Below are 24354 nucleotides of genomic sequence, written 5' to 3'. Positions count from 1 at the left end.
TGCCTGCCTCTGGCTCGGCTGCCCTGCGCCTGCGATGGGTGCCACTACTTCAGCATGCCGGGTATCGCTAGGGGTGCAACGGCGGCGCGGTAACGCCGGCCGGCAGCGCCGGGGCGCCCGGGCCCGGAGGAGCCAGAGGGGCCGGAGCCCCCGCGCCCCGTCCCGTCCCGTCGCGGGCCGCGCTAGTGCTGGAACGCGGCGGCGCCGCCCCCGTGGAGTCACCGGGGCGGCTCCCGCGCTCATTGGCGGAGGCGCGAGCGGTCGCTGTGGCGTCACAAGGGGCCGTTCGGAGCGCCGCCGGCGGCCCCATGCCCTTAGTTGCGGCTCGGCGGCGACGGGAGCGGCCGCGGGGGCGGCGGGCGGGCGGCGGCGGCATGGCAGCGGCCGGAGCTCGGGGAGCAGGTGGGGAGGCGGGAGCGGCCGTGGCCGTTTCGGGCAGGGAGAGGCCCCGGGAGGGCGGAGGGGGTGGGTTCCCCGGGGCGGGCGGCGGCGAAGCGCCGGCGGCCGGGTCGCGCCGCGCCGTGCCGCGCTGCCGCTCCGGGCCGCGGCTGTGGGCGCAGCGAAGCCGGGAGTGGCGGTGGTCTGAGGAGCGGAGTCGCGGCCCTTCGCGCCGCGGGGATCCTGTCGCGGCTGGGGACACGCGTGTGCCCCACGGGCGGCGCCCGCGGGGTCGCGGCCCCCCACCGCCGGGGGCAGCGGTTTGTACCAGCCCCGCCGCTACTTTCCGGCCTGTCATTCCTTAGGCCGCTATTTTCCAATCCCACCTTTTAAAAAATTGGTTTTTACCCCCCCCCCCCCACGCACACACACACTCCCCGCGGGGCCGGGAGGGGCGCGCCCGGGGCCCCGCGTTCACGCCGCTTCCCGCAGGTGCCGGCGGCGGCGCGGGCGCGGCACCGCACCGCGCCGGGGCGCCGCTGCACGGCTGAAGCGGCTGCACGTCGGGGGAGCGGAGCGGAGCGGAGCCCGGCGCCCTGCCATGGAGACGGGGGGCCTGGAGTGGCTGCCGGTGCCCGCGCACCGGCTCGTCTCGTGGGGTGCTGCGGGGGCCATGGTGTTCGGCGGCGTGGTGCCCTACATCCCGCAGTACCGGGACATCCGGCGGACGCAGAACGCGGAGGGGTTTTCAACCTACGTGTGCTTGGTGTTACTGGTCGCGAACATTTTGCGGATACTTTTCTGGTGAGTTCTTCTCTTGTTTCCCTGTTTTTCCTCCGCCCTTGTTTCCTCCTCCGGTTCTAAAGGTCCCTTTCTTTAAAGACTTTGATTGGGGGATATCCGAGGAAATAAGGGCTTTTATTTTATTTTTTTTCCTCCTCTGAACATGCATGTCAACACACAGTCTTCCTGCAAGTGTGCAGCTCCACTGAGTCAAATAAACTGGGTGGAGGAGGGGTGTCTGTCCCTGCTAGATCTGATTATCAGCTCTCTCATGTTTCAAATAAGCCTTTTTAACTTAAGAAGAGGTTTACTGTTAAGTCATATATATATATATATGTATTATATATGTATATCTCTATATCTATCTATCTATGTATATGGACGTTTTTTCCCCCCCTTCTGTTGGTTGTACTTTGCATTTCCCTTGATCCTCCAGCTCAGTCCTTATAGTGAAGACACCAGTCGTGTACATTAATTCTAGTGTGTAGTTACTATCAAAATCAATGGGATGCTTCCCAGATGTTCTTGTGTCTTCCTGGTGTGCCACTGATTTTGAGGGGGGTCACCTCCAGAGGTCTGTACGCAGCTACAGATGAAAAAAAAAAAAAAAATCTTCCTTTAGCAGACAAAAGGTGAGCTGTTTTTAATAGCATTTTTTCCCCTAACATCTTGTGAGGGAACAAAGGGGGGAAAAAAAAGTATTTTTGATATTTAAAAGCAAATATGTTTGCAAATTTAGGTCATAAGCTTTTGGACAAAGAAAACTTTATTAGGGCAGATTTTCCACAAAATTTTCTAGACTTATTTCCCTGTACTTCTTATAACTTAGATGCTGCAGCATTAGGAATGCAATTGAGAAGCTAAAAATGAAATAGGCTCGATAATGACTGCATCTGAAAGCAGTTATTCTAAGACTGTTGGGAATACAGTATATTGCTTTGTAGTCTGCAGAGGGCCAAGTCATAATCTGCTTCCTTGTATTGGTTTCCAGTTGCTTTGTAAAGCTTCTTGGACTCTTAAAGCGTAAGCAGCTTCCTTGTTTGTCCTAAAGCAATGCCCAGCATTAATGTGCTGTGCTAGAGTGGAGAAAGTGGGGGCCTTCCCTTGAGACCAGAGCTAGCAGTCAAACTGAAGAGTCATCACTGGGGTCAGAACTACTTGTTGTACTGGCTCTGTATTTTCCTGCGCAGGAAACATCTGTAATATCAGAGAGATGTTGGAGAAGGCAACAAAGAGCAAAAAGGAAGTAGACGAACAAGCAGGGGGAGGAGAAATGAAAAGCCCAACCTGACAGTTCGGGAGATAAAAATACCTTTATTTTTTTGTTTTACTGAAGAGGGTTAACATACACAAGTGGTTTGCATGCGAATAGAGATGTAGGCAGTTTATGGGTAATCCAAGAGAATGTATCTGCTAAATGAGACACAAGACTATGGAAGAACTAAAGATCTTTAATTTGAATTATTTTAAGTATATCTAATTAAAAGATGCACAAAATAATTCTATGAATAATGAAAAACCATTTGATGTTGATGTTAAAAGATCTATAAACTCTTTTAAAGATAGAGGAGGCAGTATATTGATGTGATTATGTTTTTTTCCCATGAGTATTTAAACAACATGTTGTTATCACTCTCATGCATCATTTAGAGCTCCTCGGTAGCACAGAATGGCTTCTTAGCACATGCATAGGTGCATCTGGCATGGTTACAGTGGGAGTGCAAGGGATGCTGCTGGTGTTTATAGCCACTTTTATGGGGTAATATCGCAGGCCTGAGCCAGCAGAAACCTTTCTGTCTTTATCCATATTGAATTGACTAAAAGGCAGAAAAGAAGACTTGCATACTAGTAATTCAACACTCACTGAAGAAGAATACTTTGTTTTTCTAAGCCTGAAGATTTGGCATTCTTGGTAGTCTACTACAAACACCAGTAGATCATGAAAGCAGCATTTAGGGTGTATATTGTCTTTGGGCTTATGTTTAGCAAATTAAAGCCGGATAGCATAGCAAGAGCCTCTGTACATGCTTATAATGCACCTATAGGGCAGCTTGGCTATTTGACTTTTTTCATTGTTTGAGATCTTTGGTTGATAATGTGTACCTTATCTGGGAAACAGCACTCTAGATAATTTGACATAAGCAGCAGAAGTATTTTAATGATCTGTGGAATCACTGGAGGGAATTTGAAGGTTTTATTTCATTTGTTTTCATTTTTTGGTAATTTGATCCTTGTGCTGAGACAGAACTCTTCCTACAACTCAGTTTGTGTGTAATTCTTCCCCAATCTGACTTTCAAAGCACCCATTGAGAAGACTGCACTTTTCCTTTAGCAAACCAATCTGGGACCTTCACCCAAGTTACTTTTCAGAAATCTTTACTGACATTTGGCTGCCATTTTCAATTGTTTTCGGTTTCTCTTCATTATCTGAATTGTTATGCTTTGATCTATGCCAGAGTCCCGACTTCCCTTCCCTTTGACTCAAAAATAAATGCTTAAAGTGGTATGTCTTCAAAACTTTGAAGTTCTAATAATGTTGCTTTTCAGGCCCCAATTATTTTTAGGATGTTAGGGTTTTTTTGTTGTTATTGTTTTAATTTCAAAGACGTTTCTCTAAACTGCTGATCGTTTCTATTATTACTCCTTGATTTTTCACTGAATTTCATATATTCTTGTTGGATATGAGGTTCATAGATTTGAATGTTACATGTTTCAGATGCAGAAACAGCAGGAATAGACAACTCCTGCCTTTTGTGCCATTTTCTCTGTATTTTCACTCTCAAGTAGTGCTGGTCTTTCTGTATCTCTGTAACTCATAACAAATGTCTATCCCACATGTCTTGAGAGTGCAGTCCCACCTTTCCCCAATGGCTCTACTATACTTTGTTCACCTTGGCTATTTCCCAGCCACAGGTTGGCAGATCTCATGTGCCCCTAAAACTGTACTTTATCTCTCTCTCTTTCTCTCCCCCTCCCTTTATTTTTATTTTTATTTTATTTTATTTTGTAACGTCTGGTTTTGTAGTGGATGAAGTTTGACCTTCTCTGTCCCTTACAAAAAACCAGAGTATTTACTTCCTAATCTCCTTGGCATACTTTGTTATGTATCAGCAGAGTTGCAGCTGGTGTAGTAGCACTGTGATAGTAACTCGAAAACAAAGTACTGCTGATACTGCTGGGACTAGGGATTGCAATCCTGTTTCCAGGATTTTTCACAATTTTCACAACCTCTTTTCCCTTTTTTTTTGGTCAGAATTCAGTGTGCTGCCTCTCCTCCTTGTCTTCCTCCCATCTAATCTCGTATTTTAGGGTGTGCTGTCCTCAGAGAACTTCAGTTTTCTAGTGATGACAGTACCACAGTGTCTGTTAAATCTCATTTCAGCAAGGTGCTTCTCTGTTTCACAGTGTTTCAAAATTTTGTCTTTAAAAAGACATTTACTTTCACTTCAGTGTGTTTGGCATGGTTCTCTTCTGAACAGTGAGTTTTATAATATGCCCAACCTTTGTGGAAGAGCGATGGGAGAGGAAGGAATTCTGCAGGAATGAAAACTGTATAGACAGCAATGGGCATGATTCTGCTTTGCTTTGTTTATGCACACGTGACTTTTGTTTAGGAAAAAATCTATAGAAGTTTGTGCAAACATCCTGCACAGTATGTTAATTGTTCATGAAGTCCTCAGCCCTTTTAAAGAGGATTCTCAAATAATCATTGTGAAAGCAACCAGTTTGTGCTCACAGCATCACGCAGTGGGGTATCTATTTGCCAGCTGGAAAAGCAGATTTTGACTTGATATGGTCAGATTTGTCTTTTTATTACTATTGCTATTATTGTTATGTGAAGCTTAAAATTGGTGCTTATTTTTGGGTGCCAGTGTAACCGTTGCTTGTAATTTATAGTCAGTAACAGTTGCTGCCTTGGCTAGTCCATCTGTGTTAGTGCAGCTTCCGCTGCTGGTCTGCTGAAGACACCCAGGTCGTTGTTTCTAGCTCTCCACTCAGGTCAACTTCTGAGGCGACTGGCTTGGAGAGGGGCTGCCTTGTGGCTAAGGAGGAAGAGGCAGTGCAAAACTGAATGCCTGTTGTTTAAGATCAAATCCCATCATGCCCTGGCAGGACCCTAGTTTTGCATCAGTATCACAAAGGTGATAAAAATATCTGTGGCAAATGTACCTACGTAATTCTGGCATATATAAGCATGCATAGGAGGGTCTGAAAAATCTACTGCCAAACTTTTTCCTCTGTGTTTTTAATAAAACACTTCATAACCATTTTTTCTGTCTCATGCCTTACTGTTCTTGCTGTCAGTTAGTTCTGGTTTCTTGTTCAAGACTGGTTGTTAAAACATCCAAGGGTAACGCTGAGTTTTACTGCTGCTTGAAATCTGAGGTTGCTAATCATCTAGTTGGGCTGTCCTATGTTGTTTTGAAGTTGTCTGTCTCTCTCTTCAGAGAGCTTATAATGAGAATTTCTGAAGTTTAGTGTAGTATGTCAAAGAATAAAATAATTTACAGTTTGTTTTAATATTAAAATTAGAATAGCTATCTAAGGGAAGAGAAACTAGAGATTTCATTGAAGTCAGCAGTAGGCATTTTTAGTTGCATCTTGTGTAAGTTCAGCCAAAAGTAATTACACTCCCTGCTATTCTCAGAGAACTGTGGACTTTTTTAAAAACAATTTTGCAGTCCATGTAATGTTTTATATAGTATTATAGTGTAGTTTGTATATTTCTGAGGGAGACAATATTCTGTGCTTTTAGGATTTCAGCAAACTGGCTCTTCTGTCTTTTTTTTTTTTTTTTTTTTTTTCCCTGTTGGGTGGCTTATGCAAGAAGTCTTCACTTTGTTTCAGTTACAGAATGTTTGTAGGAGGTCACTTTTTATAACTCATTTTAATGAAAAAAACAATATAAGATGTGGGGATGCATAGAATCTACATTTCTGGTTTAGAGTGTTCTGATTTAAAGTGTGATTTTAGGAGAAAGAGGTAAAGATGTGCTGGTGTAGTTTCCCAAATGAAAAAAGAATTATTGTTCTAATTCTTACTATTTCTATCAGGATTTCCCAAATGTGTCTTCAGTTGGCCATAGGAGCACTGCAGTGCAGTGCTGTCGTAACTGCTGCCGTATGTTTTGATGTGCTGCATGCATGTGGTCCTCAGGCCTGTAGATTTTATCTTGGACACCTTAGTAGGGCCGACAGCTGTCTTGAGGAAGATGCACTTGATCCAAGTCTCATGGTAATCGATGAAGAGACAGTAATGAACTTTGGATCTTGGAGAACATCTCGGGTGCTTACAGATGACACTTCAAACTACATTTGCTGATAACTTTGAATAGTTGTTTGCTATTTATGTTCAGACTCCTTTCCAAAAGTTTGGAGATGCAATTCGGTGGGCCACGGTCCCAAACCTCACAGAGCAACGTCAGCAAAATCAGTACAACAGATAATAAAACCTTACAGTTTGGGAGTTGTTCTCAGAAAATAGCTGTCTTAAGACAAATTCTGGGAACAAGTTCTGACAGTCAGGGAAAAGATGAAAACTATGGAGTTTGTTTGAAGGTTGTTTCTGAGCCTAGGTAACCCCCTTCCCATGCCACTTCAGTTTGTCTGAAACAAAGCAGGTTCTGGTAACCGTAACGTCACTGGAACTGGGAGCTCTCTCTGCTGGATTTAGCAGGGGAACAAGCTCCCTCTTATGTGACCTGTTAGTGGAACCTTGCAGAAGTGTTGCATGATTCCTCCTTTCTATGAACACCAGGCTGTGAGTGTAAAAACACTGCTTTTTGTATGCCTAGGTGAGAAGCTTCTTCTGGATACTCTGTAAAGTGGTGGAAGTTGCTGTGTTACAGGGTTAGTTATATCAAGCAGGTTCTATTGTAAAGCTAGTTTTCTTTCTTGAGCTTTGTGCTGATTAAATAACTGTAGCTGCATGGGCAAGCTGTTTCTCAGGGCTGCTGTTAATGCTGCTACATAAGGGCCCTCATGAGCCTGATGGTATGCAATAGCCTGTGTATTTCCTGTTTTACTTAGAAGCTGTGTCTCCCCGAAAAAGCTGAAAAAATTGACCAAGGGCTGTAACCTGAAGTAACTTTGGTTTCTACTATTGCAGTGCCTGGGAGCTGCCTGTGGAGCTGACGCAGTGCCACATTAGCCACTGCACAGGCACAAAGCAAAAGCAAAACCCTGCCTCCGATGACGGCAGCTTAGGACGATAGCCAGAGACTAGGAGGATGTGTAGGGGAAACAATATGGTCAGCATGATTGGTGGTTATTTGGTCATACCAACAGCTTAAGGCATTATCAGTATCTTTTCAGAGGACTTTTAGGAAAGGACATGGGCAAACCGTTCATGTGTGGTTTAATATGGGCTTGTTTTGCATAATCTGCATTTGCTGCTTTGAGCAGGCTCAAGACTGGAATAACAGGGTTGTTGTGACAGAATTGAGGTGTGCTGATAGTTGCGTAGCCTTCCCAGTGCTTAGTCAGCTACTGCAGCTTGAATGTTCAGTTCTCTTGTGTTCTCTTGCACACGCATTAAATTATATTAGTACTTCAAACAACCTTAAAATAATGAAGATCCCTTCCCCTACCTATCGTTTTCAACATTCAAATATCACAGGAAAAGTTTTTTTTTTTTTTTTTTTTTTAATAGTACTAAGAAAACCGTGAAAAACTTTCAAATCTGACATTTGAAGTCTGAGGTGTCTGAATACTACAAATGTTGTAGTGATTTGCTTTAGGTTAGGGGGTGAAAATGCAGAATGATGATGGAGATCCCCTTATCCTCAAGATTTTGGTCAGCATTCCTCTCTCCATGAGCCCCATTTAGTATCCTAAGGATCTTTAATCTTTCTCTCAGAATAAACTCCAATGTTTTCCCTCCATCCTGCTTCATACTCCTGCTTTGACAAAAGTATGAATAACATCCGACAGGCAGAAAGGAGGAGCAAGCATCTTGACTAAACAGGATATGGCAAGAGCATGCTCTCCCAGCAGTGATGGCATCTTGTAGCACTGTTAACTTGAGTATAGTTAGTGTTGTGGGCTTCGTAGACTACCTGATGTCAAGGTGGAGTAGTGTAAGCAACCTAGAGTGGTTCTTCTCACGATCCTGAGCAAAATGAGTGTTCTGACTTTACTTTTAAATCAAGAACCCGGTAGTGGACCTCAACACTGGTGTTTCCTGTCAGTCCTGCTGTCCAAGTGGTGTGGAGAAGCCATGGGGGTTCTCCCCACTGGTCTCTATTGCAGCTGTTTGAGTTCCTGTAGGGATGACCTAGGTTAGAGGGTCTTGTTGTGTGCAGGATTTGATTTGGGGACTGCTGTGGGGAGATGATTTCACATGTGTGTGTTTGATCATGTAACCTTTATTTTCTGTGCATGGAAGTTTGTGAAAATCTGCAGATTTTCTGCATTGTTTAAAGTCCCTAAGAATCTTGCATGTCCAGTTGACCTCGTGTGTGTGTGTTGGTTTTTTAATTGTTAAAGGACTAGAACACTTGGGAGACCACAATAGCTTCAGTCTCATGCAAGATAAGCCTGTGCTGATGGCAAATGATTATAATTTGGCAATAGCTGGCCTTGAGTATATGTGTTTGCAGTGGGTGGATGTTTGTGCTGCAACCCATACTTCTGTGAGGCAACCGTAACTGAACAGGCCAATAATTTCATCAGCAAGAAGAAACTAACCTTGCAGCGACTTGTGCTGGCTTTACCATCTTAATATCTTTTGGATTACCGTGCTGCTGTCTCAGCCCCTTTTATGTGCATTGTTGTATTTTTTACATGCAAATGCATTTGTAATTGGAGGTGATTTTCCTAAGACTGCTGTTGACAGTTGCTCTACGAATCTGATTATCTAAATCTTTCCTGTTTTTTCCTCATTCCCTGAGTAAGAGACAAAAATAACAATAACAAATTCCAGTGGTTCAAGGGAGGTTGACCAGGCTGAATGAGCTTTAGATCAGGCCTGACTTGTTCTTCCTCTCTACTTTTTTTTTTTTAGCACAGTAAAAGCTTCATCTAGAGCACTTTGTGCATGTGATTACATGCATCAGTTGCGTTCTTTTTTTCCTTCCCCATAGCATCTTCCCAATTTGTTGTGATAACATCTATAATGATGTGGCCCATCACAGATTAGTAGGTGACAGAGGAAAGAAGGAACTAGTGTATGTGGCTATTATTCTTCCAATAGCTACTGGTGGCTTTGATAGTGATGTGGAGTTTCAAGGCCTTATTGTAGTTTGCCTAAGCTGTGCCCCATTAGGCAGAAGATACCTGGCCATATTCATTGGTGGGGGCTGCTGGGCTGCTCTGTGCAGAAAGATTTCCAAGGAAGCTAGTCAGGGACTTCCCAGTTTTTCTTCTGTCCCTTATGATGTGACTCATAAGAACAAAAAAATCTCTCTGAAGAAGTGGTTGTAGAGGAAATGGAGTGCTTGCGTAGCACTCATACTGTGTGAGAGCCTGATGCAAGCACAGTTGGTTTTTACTGCCACAGGGCTCACCCGTGAAAGTAACTCAAGCATAAGAAATCATATGTTGCCCTTTTGAGTATCTTTATGAGATAATCCTAATGTATGGGAAAAGAACTGGAGATAGTATACTGGCTTCTGCCAGAGCGTTGTAAAACAGGAGCACTGAAGAGTGGGACAATTGGTTTGTCGTGCCTGTGTAGCTGAGGTTCGTCACAGGAGCAGCATGATGTGCCCGGAGAATAGCCTTAGTGACTGGTCTGTGAGGGAATTTAGAAGGCCTGTGAGCCGCATGGTGCTGCTGGAGGAGCTGGGGAACATGCACTGTGCTTTTGCTAGATCCCATCTTCAGCATCTCTGTATTCAAGACATAAAACCTGGCAGCCCTGAGCAAAGAGAAGAAGCTCACAGTGATGTTCCTACAGCCTTCCTATCTTAAATCTAATATCCAGTGAGGGCTGCATATGAAAAGCTTCCATCTCCTATCGTTAATTCATTTAATGAGAGTGTCTGGTAGGGATTACGGAGCTTTCAATGAGCAGTGCAGGAAGAGGAGCTTGGAGAGTTGCCAGTCTTCGCTGAAGGGTCTCATTTTCCTACTGCAGAACCTAGTGCGATCACACAAGAGCAAGCCCTTCAGTAAGGATCGGCCACAATCCAAGGTCATATCTCTGCATTGCATACAGGAGAGCTCAATAATATCTGCCAAACATCATTTGTGAGCAAGCAGAAATTCAATTTGGGGAGAAAAGAGAAGGCAAAGTTTATATGTTTAGTTATCACAATCTTGTGCTCCCTTTCTTCCCCCAACCTTGGTCCAGCTAAGACACAAACTGATGACTTGGTTGGTGTGTTGTTGCAGGCCTAGCCTCTTAATTCAAACGTCTGGAGGCAGGCAAGGCAAAAGGCTTAGTTTTTTTTTAAATAGGAAGTTTGTTTTTTAAATAGGAAGATACTATAAACCTAGGAAACTAATAGCTGTGAATATTAGGGTGAATGTTACTGCCTTTTTGTGACTTAACTCTCTGATCAAAATTTTAAGGTTAAGTTTTGCACAGACGTCCTTGCAAAATCTTTGGCATATATAAATGGAGAGAATGTGTAACTGGTGTTAATGCAGCATAATTCTGCTGTCTCTTTGTATCACCTCTTTCAAAAAAAAAAAAAAAAAAATAGATGTGCAGTTAGCCTGAGCAGCAGAAACTTAAACTTCTGCTTTCAGAATTTCTAGGATCAATCCACAGGGATGTTTTGTCCAAGAACCTTATTACACCTGCGAGGAGACTGACTCTGTTGAGCTACTGTATGTGTGTCTAAAATGTCGCTGCTGGTTTTCTCTTCTTTGGCCTTTCACACCTGTTACTATAAGGGTGATTTAGGATTTCCTTTGTCAGATGCTTAGATAGGATCAAAGAATGAAAATAACTTGAGTACAACATTTGTCATTTTTGAGATGTTTTATATATTTTTCTTTTGCTTTTTTATTTTTTTATTTTTTAGGTTTGGAAGGCGTTTTGAATCCCCTCTTTTGTGGCAAAGCATTATCATGATCATTACTATGTTACTGATGCTGAAACTGTGCACTGAAGTACGTGTGTCCAACGAGCTAAACATAAAACGCCGCTCTTTCGCAGGTTAGTGACAGGAGCTAGCTGTTGCAGAATGAATCTTTTAAAAAGCATATTGCATTATGTTTTGGGCAGAAGTTCTGTCTGGATTGCAACCCAGTCTCCTTTCTTGCTGATCCAGTGTAGCTCTTCCTGAACTTCTTATTTGAAACCACTTTGATCCATATGAATATTTAAAGCTGTAATTTTTTTTTTAATGGGTCTTGGTTCAGTCTGGAAATCAGAGTTCTCCTTAATATTTCACATTGTGCTCTAGGTCGTAGAACTAGCTGTCATGCCATTGAGCTAGCCTGTTTTTTAAAAAAGATCTTACCTTGAATAAGAAGTTAGTTTCAACTGTACTTTCTACCAAGTTCTTAGGTGGGAGATGGACCCTGATTATATGCTATTATCCAAAATCTCATTTTGCAGTTGCCGACAATGTATCTTTCATATGCACGGAATGTATTTTCTACTTACTGTATTATTGGCAGTCAAAATAGGAGGTGCTGTCATACAATAGTTGCAAAGATGTGTACAGTTTTTTTTTTCCCAGTGTGAAGTTTACAAGAATTCTCACATTTTGTGTTTTTTTGTTTGTCTTATTTTTAGGCGTTGATCATTTCAGTTGGGGGCTGGAATATTATTCTTTATTTAATAAAATGTTCTTGCTTTGTGCAAACTCTTTGATTTTTTTATTTTTCTTTCTGGAAAATGTGAGAGGGGTTGGTTTTGTATTTTTCGCTAATTGACTTTGACTCACAACATTCTATTTTGCAGCTTATTACCAACAAGAACAGAAGCAATACTGTCAGCTTTCTGTCAGTTGTTTTGCCAATATGGTTGTATAATTTATTCTCTCCATCTGTTCTCTTCCCTCATTCCCTAATAACTGATGGTCTGATCCAGTTTCAGATATCTGCAGCCATCATTAGAAGGCAGCAGATACTAGCTGTGCAGTAGGGTAATTTATTTAATAGCTGAAGAAGCTACTTTCTTCACTATTCACTGTGCAATGTGTTGTGAAACTGTTCAAGTGAGTGAGTTCATGTGGAAGAGGAGGTGCACTGCAGCTCCTAATACTGCACCCAAATGTCTTTTTCCCTGTCTTACAGTCACAAGCTGCTTTGTCTGAAAGGGTTGTTAGTCTGGCAGGATGAATGACTTAACTCCTTTCAGCCAGATTTTGACTGAGGTTAAAAACCAGGAAGCATTTAGAAGGGGCCATGTATACTTTTCTGCCTCCTTTGCCCTCCTTGCTGGTGTTCAGTGAAATGGGCAGAAAGGTTTCTCTCTTTGCCTTTTCTGAAATGAATTATTCTAGTGCAGGTTTACACACACACACTGCTGTAGGCTCCTTCAGTAACCTCTGGACAAAAAGGGAGGCTGTTCAGTTTAGTACGTGTTCCTCTTTGAGCAACTCTCCCTGACAGATATACAGCCTCCTAAAAGATAATCAGTCCTTTCTTTACCAGATATAGGAGACTTCTCAAGGTTGTCTTGTGTCATTTGATCCTTTTTCTTGAAACTTGGCTTATCATGTAATTTAATTATAGAGAGACTAGTTTTACCTAGCAGTGGACCTTAATTACTTGTTTTCAGCTAAAGGTTTGCCTCCTTCCACAAAACTGGAGAAAGGTGCAGTACAGCTTAGAAGTCTTGTATATATGATTTCTAGTGAGTGATGAAGTATTATTTCAAGTTTATTTAGGCTGAAGAAAACATGAACACTGAGGATATTGACTCTCTGCCAGCTATAATGTGATGGCTCAGAATAAACCTTTCAATGCATACCACACTTCTTTCAAGTGAAGTAGAAAGATAGGTTTGTATTTAAAGCACAAGACCAGTAGGAGTAAAGAGATTTGAGTTTCTAATGCTACTCCTAATCTTATCTCTTAAATTTTATAGTGTCTTAAGCAAGCTGATAGAGCTCTCTGTACTTTCTTTCCTCATAGCTCATCTGGGCAATGAGAAGCTAGGCTTGAAGTCAGTGTTTCTGAGGAGACTTGCAGAATCCTGGGTGTGTGATTTCTCTATTATAATATGATTTATAATTCCTCACATGGCTGGTTTTCATTTTAGATCTTTATTCTGTCATTTCCGTCCTCCCTCTGAATGTTCCTGCAAAACAATCCAAAATATTTAGAAAGTGAAGCTGGCTTTAGTCTGTTTTCTTCCATTACTAGTAGATCCCTTATTTTTCTTTGTAGCGACATTAGTGCATGTTTCCTAGCGTATTCTGAATTCTGTGGGAGATGCCCATTTTTTTCTTGTTTTTATTATTCTCCCAGATAATATCCTTAAATAATAATTCAGAAGGAATCTACTTAAAGTACTTAAAATACTTGAAGCATTAAGGAGCAGTGTCTCCTAATCCCAACAAGCTTGTTCTCTGGTCTCTTTTGTGGAATCACTGGGCTAAAATACATATTAGTTGCAGTTTAGAACATAGACGTAAAGCCATTTATGTACTTGCACTTTTGTTTATAGAGTGACTGTCATTACTTGAAAAATTAAGTCTCCCTGGACTCTCTTCAGTAGTGTTTTATTATCTCTTGTAGCTTCCTTATGGAGAGCTTATTAGGAAAAATCCTTTCTTCTTTTGTTTTCTGAATTCTCCATAGGGGGATTTTTTTTTCTTTTTTTCTCTCCCCAAGTCTTGCAAAGTGCAAGTAAGTTAAAAGTAGCAGAGCCCCTCTTGTGCTGCTGCTGCCTTCTCTATCTTTTTATTCTGAATACATGAATTTATCCTTCAATTATATGTACTGATTGAAGTGAGAATAAATCCTCTTAAATGCCCTAATGTTTTATTGTTTTAAAACTTGGTCTGTATACCCTGTTTTTAACTGTTCTGAATTAAAAAAAAAAAAAAAATAAGCCCAACCTTTTCCTTTTAAACCCTTCAATGATAGTGATAGGATAGTTTCTCTCTTGCATAGGAATATTACGAAAGCTAATGGTAATGTGAAGGTGTCCTCAGATGAAGTCAACAGGCATGAAAAATGTGTTGTCTGCTTTTGTATTTAATACTGTCTCTGTTTTATCTTGACCATGTTACTTGTAGCTTTCCTGACACCACTGTTGTGGTAACGATAGCTCTCCTTATTTGTTGCCGGTTTCTAAACTGGTGTCTGTACAGCAGCCATGTGCTTGTTGTTAGCTCAGCACAGAAAAGCTCAAAGTTCAGCGGTATTTTCTTTTGTTAAAGTTGTCTTTGTTCAAAGCAGCGTATCATTTCTGAGACAGGATGGTGCTACTATGCCGGAGTGCCAATTCTTGAAAAACAAAATCTGAATTTTTACGTGTCTGCCATCTTGACTCAAGATTTGAGGCCTTTTCTGGAGGCCCAAGATAGGTGTTCATAAAGATACAACTGGTCACAACTGAAAACAAGTGGTCATCCTTGAAAATATTGGCAGCCAGGGCAATCTCTCATATGCTTGAGGAGATACTCCGTGAAGAGTCTTCCCTTCGTTTCCGCAAATAAGCTTCCCCTGCTCTCCAGCAAAGATTGAATTTCAGTTATGTTCAAGGCATGGTGACAGACATCAAGCATCCTGAATGTATGAACTATCGAGAAAACTTTTTTTTTTTTTTTTTTTTTTTTTTTTAAATAGAAAAGGGTCTAATACAAGACATTCTCTGTGATAGTACAGCCTAGGCCTCTCAGGTAGAGAATAGGCACTACTGTTGCATCAAGATTTCCTCTGAGCTTTCATCTGGTTTTGTCCTGCAGCTAATTGTTGACTTAACCTGTTTTATAACTTGTATCTTATTATAGCACTCTGATGGCTTGGAAGAGCTCTGTTTTTGAGCTGGAAAACACTCTTGTGTAACACATGGTGTTCAACTTGCAGACGAAGACTGGAGTGAAATGTTTTAGCATATGGAATGACTGCAGATGTGGTCTGCTCTGTTTGTCCCTCTTAATACGATTAGTTTAAACTGAGGTCTTTTGAAACTTCTAGAACAGCATTTTTCACAGGAAAGGCAACAATACTATCTTACCTGAATATACTTGTGTATTTCTTTCTTGAAAGTTTCTTCAATGTTGCTGAGGTAACAGCTTGAGCTTTCACTGATAATAAGTTCATACAGTAAGAGACTGACCTGAAGAGGGTTACATGTTCCACTGTTCTTAAGTCTTCAATTTTTCCCACTAGATAAACTGCTATTGGGATGTACATTGAGACTGTTCTGGAATTTCTCCCTCTTCAACCCTTTCTTAATGTCTTGGCATGGGAGCCTTGTAGAAAGCATGGAAACTAAAATTTCTGGCATGTTTTGTTTTGGTTTTTACTTTTTTATTAGCAAAATACACTAACTGACTAAAATTGTACTAAAAGACCCACTGTTGCATTAAATCATACAAGTCTATTCCCTTCCTTTTTGTTCTCAACTTCTTTTTTTTGTGTAGCTGCAGATAGTAAGGATGAAGAAATCAAAGCACCTCCCAAGAGATCTTATCTGGGTACGTACCATGCAAACCCACTATGCATGAAGTTGTCCTTTCAACTATTTATTTCATGCTTTGCTACCTTTTGTAACCATTGTCAGAAATGATTGCATGATCATTTCTACAGCAAATGTTTGCACTACCTGTTTTTGACATACTAAAACCTGGTGCATGGTTTTAATTTTTCCCTCCCTGTTTTTAATTCTCTTGGAGGAAAAGATGCTTTTAGCTCTATTTCTGAAACCATTTTTTTACCAAAAATAGTTGAATTCACTCCATTGTTTGGCTCAGTGGCATCTTTCTCTCTTTTTTTCTTCCTCAAGCTAGAGAAGTAAAATATCATCTGATACTGGAATTTGTCTCTTCTGACCTATATTCCTCCTCTTACAACTCTGACTCTACAGGAAACTATGAAAAATATAAAACTGTCTGTCAGCCATTGTTCAGAATGCTAGATAAGAAAATTCCCACACCCCTTGCTGTTCAGCAAAATGCCTACATCCATGTGAATTTTTCTGGCTTGTTCCTCTCTTCCATTAGAGCAGCCTCTAAATTGTTACCTGGAGGTTAGAGACACTTCACGGTGATAGCCTCCAATCATCATAATTTTCAGAGTCAGAGTCTTATGTTAATTTGCCAAAGAGGAGGAGGAACTGTTAGATGCAATCTAGATTTTTTTATTATTATTATTTTACACCCCCCAATAGCTTTGAAATACAGTTTCTGTCAGGTCATAGAACTTTTTTTGGGAAGAACTTACGGTATCACATTAGGGAAGTAACACCAACTACAGACACAGAAGTTTTCCCAAGTCAACTTTTAGACTGATTTGAATTGAAATGATGCACAATCTCCCATTGATGCTCTTGGTTTTGGTTTCAGAATGTTCTGTTCAAATTCTCAAATTAGTAAGGGGTCAGTTGAAGAAATACAGGGTAAACTAAACTACTTCTAGTTCAAAAGGAGAATGTCTACTTTTAGAGTTAACAAATGCAGTCAATTAAACTGGTGCTAACTCTGTGAAACAGAGTAATATTAACCTGAGTGCTTTCTTGAAGTCACCAGACCAGTCCTGTTAAGGTTACCCAGACTATCTTTTAATGATTCATCTTCTGGATCTTTCCGAATTAGGGCAAAATGCATACTTCGGGATATTTACTGTGTGTTGGCCCAATACCAGTATTTTGCAAAGCACCTTTTCCTTTCCTTTCATTTTCTTTTCTTTTCCTTTTTTTTTTTTTTTTTTTTTTTTTTGAATTTAACGCCAAACTATTTTATTTTGCTGTTTGTCTTGTCCTCTAGTTTGTAGTCATTCTCATTCTCACTGGCTTGCCACACTAACCGATGGAATGTAAACTTTAAACAATCCTACCTTTGATGTGTCTACATTCCTGCTGCCTTCAGTAGTATTCAGTAATGCTTTTATTTATAATGTCAGAGCTAAAAGTGTGCTCTTGGTTACGGTGGAGTGGATTATTTCAAAATGCTTCAAGTTGTTAAAAATAAACAGAAACAAGTAGTATAATCTGACATTTCATGTATTTTTGATAGTGCTTTTTCATTAAAAGAAATCATTTATTTGTTAGTTTGCTTAAAAAGTTGAGGTTTCTTGAAAAAAGCCATACCTCTTAGTCTAACTGATGCACGTCTGAAACGTTTGATTAATAAATGTTGCTTGAAGTTCATTTTGGAATTGCTTAGCAAAATTGGATGAATCAAATCACTATTCTGAAGGAAAAAGGCAGTCTTACGCTAGTGCTCAGAGGTTTAATGATTGCAGCTGGCAAGTCTGTTCTCTCTGGAAGTGGGATGATAGTTACTGATGTGAATGCATTAGGAATGTTTTGAGGTGTTCATGTATATTGTGCATGCACAAGTATATTCTGGTGGATAGAAAAATGGGAAAAACAGTGCTTTACAGCACAGTGTAAGTCATACTTTGATTTACAGAGGATTTGACTGAATTATGCCCATTAGTGGTATGTTTTTCTACAGCTCTGGGAAGCTCCTTCAGCATTTAGGTAAGAGAAGTATCTGCCATCTTTCATATGAGGGCGGTGCATTCCCACATCTGTTAATGAGTTTTGATGGAACTTTCTTTTTTTTCTTCCCTATAAGGAATTATAAATTGGCTTCTTCCTTTACCCTACTTATTTCAGAGATGTAAAAATGTTCTCCTATGTTTCTAGGCTTCAGAGGTCATTATGTTGCTTTGATTTTTCCTTTCAGTTACATGGTTAATGTACTGTATATTGTGTTTGTATATTGTAACTGAAGACTGACTATCCTTGGAAACCATTTTGTTGTAGAACAGTTAAGCCACTAGTCTGAAAACATAGTGCTGTACCAATAAATTTCAGGTGAACTTGATAGATAAATGCTGAGGCACTTGTTTGATGTCTCCTCTTTGCATAAGAACGGAGCTCTTGCTTTGCTCCTTCAGATTGCTTTTAGTCTTCCTCCCCCCCCCTTTTTTTTTTGTCAGTAATCCAGCAAACCACTTAATGCCACTGTTATTCTACATGTTATCTGAAAAAGCTTTTATCTGGCACATGACTCTGAAAACTGGCTTTCTAGCAGTCAGTGCTGAGAGAATGAGGATGGGGGAAGGAGTCTGCTGTGGTTACACTGACCCAAGTAAAACAAGGATGATTTACAGAATGGTAGGCTCAAGAGCATGAGACTTTGTTTTCATGCAGAAATAAAATAATTTGTTTCTTTTTCTAGGCAAAGGAAGAACTAAGAAGGATTAAGTAGCACCAGTTCTGGAGGAATGTTGCTTTATTCCCTTTGTTTTTAAAAGCAAGTATCTAGTTTTACATAATGCCTCTTAGTGTTTGACACCGCTGAGGCTGAGTGTTGTTCTTTTTTTTTTTTTTTTTTTTCCTCTTTTATTGCTGAAATGCTTTGGAATAAATGTGGACAATTGTCTTAATCTCTTATACTGAGATGCAAGTTCCTGCATATGTTTTGAGCCCTGTGAGAGCTGGAGGTTGTTGGTACAGATACAGCAAAACTCAAGACACAGTTCAAAGATGCTGTGTCTTTGAAGCAGTTTTGAATGGTCTCATTAGTCTGGCAGCTCTGTGCCAAAGTGAATACGATTGTTCAGTTTTCCAAGTAAATATTTAAACACGTTGAAGGACACTTCTGGTAGAAATCACAAGAGTTTTCCTTTTGCCTCTGAAGTTGGTTTTAAAACTTGTCATACAACTGAACTCTGAACTCTGCTTGCTTTTGACCTGGACAGAAAGTTGTCCAACTAGCAGCATGTTTTGAAACAGCGGTAATAAAATATTATAACAAAAAGGCACGTTCACCATCTACCTGTTGCAATAGTGTTTAAAACTACTTGTTTGCTTAGGGGGCAATGTAAGAAAAGTCCGTGTAGATAAATTCACAGAGTTGGTACTGGCATAATAATGAAGAAAAATAGTAACATGAGTTAAGCAGGTACAGTCATCTGCTACGTGCTCTGCTACGCTGGTAGTCTGACAGCTGAGCAAATAAAGTACACTTTCAGCTCTTGTCCATATCCTTAACCTCACTCATGGGATCAGTAGGCTGCTGATAAAATAAGGGTTGGCATACTCGACAACAGCACCAATATGCTATATGTGCCGTGAAGGAGATAAACTTTATTTAATTAGCTCTCTGGCTCCCTCTTTTCAGTGTTTGATTTGTGTGAGCGCAGCAGGGGCTCCCTGCCTGCAAATGTGCTGGAGGGTGCTGTGGTCGTCTGTGGGCGCTCTGTAAATAGCGTGTGCACAAAATACTTTCCTGCACAGGCCTCACCCTTCTGATTAGCGCTGAAGACAGAGCAGGGGCACAGTTACCCTTAGTCAACTATGTGGGTGGCACTTTGGTTTCATTGGAAGTATGTCTTTTAAATCACGATTTCTTATGATGCATTTCCCCGTACAACTGCTGTTAAATACATAACAGAAAAGCAATTGTTGCTGGCTTGCAGCTGCTCCAACCTCTGTGCGTGCATAAGCGCCTGTGACAAGAAGGGATTTAAATACCCTTCTGCCAAGAATTATATGTTTCCTTGTTAGAATCATTTTAAAGTGTTTTTTGTGTGTGTGTGCGTTTTGGGGAGGGGATCATGGAAAGGGGATTGTAACAATGCTTCCCTATGGGACTAAAACGTTGAAAAGATGCTTTTTTTAATGGTGGTCTAGGTAGTGAAGGATTCAGGTGTACTTTGGCTGAGGAAATGGCACCTAGTTGCCTCTGTACTTTGGTTACAGTTTTGTGTATGGTGAGAATTCCCCTCTTCTTTCTCTGCAACAATATTTGATCTTTTTCAGAAGACACTTGAAAGCAAAGAAAGTAAGAAATGGAAGTTTGAAGGTGAGAGGGCGATTTTGGGCTTGTTGTAAGTAAAGCCTTTTGTTCAAGATTGCAGAATCTTTGACTGTTTACATGCAATTTGGGTCACTTAGTTGGTGCTGCAGATGAAACAAACAGAAGACTAGAAAACTGTTGATCCAAGTATGGTTCTTACGCTGGAAGTCTAAGTTGCTGTTCAGATAATTTAAAATAATTCAGTCCAAATAGAATGCTGTTGAAAAAAACTTTTAAAGGAACTTTACAAATTCTTTGCATACTGAACAGATCCCGACAAAGAAGGTGAATAGTTTCATTACCAAAGAATGTTCTTTTATTTTCTTGAATAACTTACTTACCTTGAACCACAGCAAAATTCATACAGAAATACTTTTCTTTCAAAAAACTATTGAGCAAATGGATTTTAGTCAGTCTGTTTTCTGGGTCCATGTTGTTGGGGTTTTTTTTCAATAGATACTCTATTTCAAACTTTAGAGTTGTTTTAATTCCTTTCTTCAGCTCTTAGGCTGATGAGTATGAAATGAGAGGTTTTGCTTTCATCTTTTCTATCCTGTTGAAAATTCCTGGAAATTATTCATTAGGAGGGTAAACCTTTTTGCAAGTAAATCTAGTATTCTAGTATTATACAAGTTATAAAAAGAACAAATAACCTTATCTTTAGTACTTAACATTTATATTCCTGAGAGACTCTTTTTTTTTTTTTTTTTTTGGAAGGGGGAGGGGGGAAGCCTAGATACTTGCTTATGATTCTGGAGACCTCTCTGTAACTGTTCTTATCTCAGTGATCCACTCTGGCAATTAACCATTTCCTTAAATTTTCCAAATTCAACTTGTTAAATTTGGAAAGACCACCTTAGTAAAAGAATGGTTGTTATCTGTCAGATCCTTATCCTCTGTGGTACAGAAAATCAGAGAATCATCCTCCACAGAATGTGGATGGGTGAGTTGTATTATGAAGAGTGTTTTTAACATACAATAAAACCAACAGTGCTGGAGTGTCAAAATTTTTTTTGATAAACATTAATTATAATTTTTGGTTTCTAGATTTGTGTTTTGACAATTTCATAGAAAGAAGTTTTCCCTGAGGCTTGGACTAAGAGATCAGAGATGGAGTGTTTGTCAATGAAAAATGTTCTCTTGAGGGTAATATTTCTTTCCTTTATTGATTTTGTTTGTAGGAATTGGTGTATAGTGCTTGTTTGGTTTTACCCACAGAGGTTTCATCACGACATTTGATACATCAAATGAAATATCTTACATTCAGTGATGAGCGTGTGTGGTATCTCTGGGCTTTGATGGCTGTATTGGAAGGGGCATTATGAAAAGCTTTTCAAAGGGCTTGAAAAACTGGAGTTGCCCACGCACACTGTGTCTTTTGGTTCTTAAACTGAAACCTCCAAGGTCTGAAGGGCTGAAGGGATCGCTCTTACCTCATGCACATTATGGGCAATAACGTTTTGCTTCTGTGTTACTGTAATGCACTCAATAACTTGTAGTCAAACTGGTTCATCATCATAGTTTAAAAATCTACCCATTCTTGATCTGAAAAGTCCAAAGTACGACTTTCCTGGTAAAGGGAAATGTTCTCAGCATTTAAATTTTAATTGAGGTTAGCTTTGAGCAGGAGACTGGACTAGATATGCTCCAGAGATCTCTTCCAATCCAAGTTATTGTATGGTTGTAAATACAGTTCTGCAGATGTTTTGTTACACAACCACATGCAATTTGTTAATGCAGTCAGTATTTCCTTTTCCTCCCTTCTCCACTTCCAAATGGGGTGTATATTGGCTATATTAGCCAATGAAGAATATCCCTGCAGGAATCAGGAATCTGCAGCATTAGCTTTGTGATGTTTTATATCTCTCACGTTCATTCCTCTGGCTTCTGCCATTGATGGTAATCAAATAGTATACATCCTTTCCATCCCTTAAACAGGGAGTTGAGAAAGAAGTCTTACATGTGTTAACCGAGGCAGGGAGCTCTGAGAATGGTGCTATATTTTTAGCTTGCACATTTGAAATTATTATTTAGTGCTCTGTACGTCTGCATAAGGAAGACACAGCTAGAGACCTGTAGATTTTTCTACTGTATCAGAATTATTTCAGTAAGATGTTGTTTGACAGAGCAGTATGTTCAGACTTGAGTTATGAGCCTTCCAACCATCCTTTTGCACCAGTCTTGCTACCTGCTTTTGAATGTCTTAGACATGAAATTGGAAGTAGGCCACTTGTATTTATTTTATTGTAGCTAACAGTGCTTGTGTTCATACTGTTAAAAAAAAAATCCAGATTGTATGTAATATGTGAAGTGTCCATGCTGAAAGCCTACCTCCTACAAGGAGAAGGAGCTGGAAGAAAGGTATTTGGACTGGGAAGGGGGAAGGCAGAGTGTGGATGCAAGTCAGATGGGCTGAAGGTAGAGTAAGTGAGGTTTGAACAGTGGAGAGGTCTTTCCTTTGCCACACACAGTGATACATACACTGCAATGGTCAGGGGAGTTGGGAAGGGGAAGTGGGGCTGTTGTCCTCAGCCTCTGAGGGGAAAAAAAAAAATCCATATGTGCTTCCAGGAACTTTGAGTTTTATCTTAAACTGAGGGAAAATTGGCCTTTAACTCTGTGAGAAGGGAGAGAGATGGTAAAAGTGAATCTCCTGCTTGGAACAGCAATGTCACAAGAGATGAAGTTGTCCTGCATTGTGTTTTTGGACTGTGCTGCACGGGATCTTACCTGCTCTGGCTACCTGTGCCTCTGGCAATACTTGTGGAATTTGGCATGCAGGTGTAGTCTTGCAGAAGGGAGAACGACTTAAACAGGTTTTATCAAAAGAACTGTAGTTGTGGCAGAAGTATTTCTTCTGGCACAGGTACAACTTCTAATTGATGGCGTGGTGAGGAATTAAATATGTGAATGAAGTGCCTGTTTTGCTTGTGCTTGTATGCGTCTTAACAGGAGGAGAAATGCTCATAGCAACATCTAGCCACAGGAGGGTGCTCAAGGGTTTCAAAATTCTGTCTGCTGAGCCACTGAACTGGAACCTAAGAGGAATTGAGAAGCAGCTGATCTTGCTTTCAGGACTGTGGTTGATAACTGTAGAAATAGTGGGTAAATAAAGGTTTTGGAAAACCTCTTCCTTGTAGCAGGAACCGGAATGATTAGTTACACTAATAGCTCAGAGAGGGCACATCTAAATACTTGAATACAGTCTACTGGTGTGTCCTTCCTAGAGATTAGGGAACATGTGTAGCAAAGCTGTTACTTCAGTTTGGTGCAGAGATGTGAGAAGCTTTTCCAGTTGCCTGCTTCCCGAACATGTCATGTGCATGCTTAGTCATGTCTAGATCAGAATGTTCATATTTGTCCTTTAAACAGGATTGCATAATAATTTATGTTGGAAGAGGTCTCAGGGGTCCTCCAGCTCCCTACTGGAAGCAGGTCCAGTTAGATGAGGATGCTCAGGACCTTGTCCAGGCAAGTTTTGAATATCTCCAGAGATGGAGACTCCACAACCCTTTGGGCACCTGTGTCTGACCATCCTCATAGTGATAAAGTTTTCTTTCTACGCAATAGATATTTCCCTTGTTTCAACTCATGTCCATTGATTGCCTCTTGTCCTGTCGCCATGCACCTTCCGGAAGAGCCTGACTCCCTCCTCTCTGTGCTCTCCTGTTAGATACTTGTAAGCAGCAGGAAGCCTCAGCCTTCTCTGTTAAAGGCCAAGCACACCCAGTTCTCATCTGCTTCATGTATGCCCTGTGCTCCAGCTCCCGATCGTCTTGGTGGCCCTGTGCAGGGCTCACTTTAGTATGACAATGTCTGTTTTGTACTGGGGAGTGCCAAACTGGACACAGTACTCCAGATACAATCTCACAGGTTGAAAAGAGAGAAATATTTGTTTCCCTCCACCGGCTGACCATGCTATTTTTTTTTTTTTTTTTTTTTTTTTTTTTTTTCCTAAACCACGCAGCCTGTATGCAGTTGGCTGCCTTTGCCACAAGGGCTCACTGCTGACTTATATTCAGCTTCTCTGGCAGGCTCCCTCCGTCCTTTTCTGCAAAGCTGCTCTCTAGCCATTAACCCCCACCTCCTTACTGTGGCAGGAGGTACTCCATCCCAGGTGGGGGGCTGTGCCTTATTTGAACTTCACATAATATTCCTGTTTGCCCATTTCTCCAGGCTGACTTCCCTCAGAATAGCAGCATTATCCTTCAGTTTATCAATGCCTTCCCCAATTTGGTATCATTCATGAATTTCCTGAATGTGTACTCTGTCACATCATTCAGGTTGTTATTAAAGAAGGTAGA

General features: G+C 40.8%; 1 protein-coding gene across 2 annotated transcripts in view; it reads left to right on the top strand.

The window, feature by feature from the left end:
• Nucleotides 1-389: 389 nt before the first annotated feature.
• SLC66A2 (solute carrier family 66 member 2) overlaps nucleotides 390-24354 on the top strand; it is a 62310-nt gene continuing 38345 nt past the window's right edge. The window contains exons 1-4 of one of the 2 annotated variants that reach the window (XM_062569876.1): nucleotides 390-402; nucleotides 871-1182; nucleotides 11135-11268; nucleotides 15662-15715. In XM_062569876.1, the coding sequence (XP_062425860.1) occupies nucleotides 980-1182; nucleotides 11135-11268; nucleotides 15662-15715 (391 nt within the window). In that variant the 5' untranslated portion in view covers nucleotides 390-402; nucleotides 871-979. The remainder of the gene's footprint in view (nucleotides 403-870; nucleotides 1183-11134; nucleotides 11269-15661; nucleotides 15716-24354) is intronic. The other variant, XM_062569877.1, reaches the window with a different exon arrangement.

This window comes from Rhea pennata, chromosome 2, assembly GCF_028389875.1.
Source record: "Rhea pennata isolate bPtePen1 chromosome 2, bPtePen1.pri, whole genome shotgun sequence".
NCBI classification, from domain to species: domain Eukaryota; kingdom Metazoa; phylum Chordata; class Aves; order Rheiformes; family Rheidae; genus Rhea; species Rhea pennata.
Note: the sequence above shows the minus strand (reverse complement) of the source record. Positions and strands in the feature narration are given on the sequence as shown.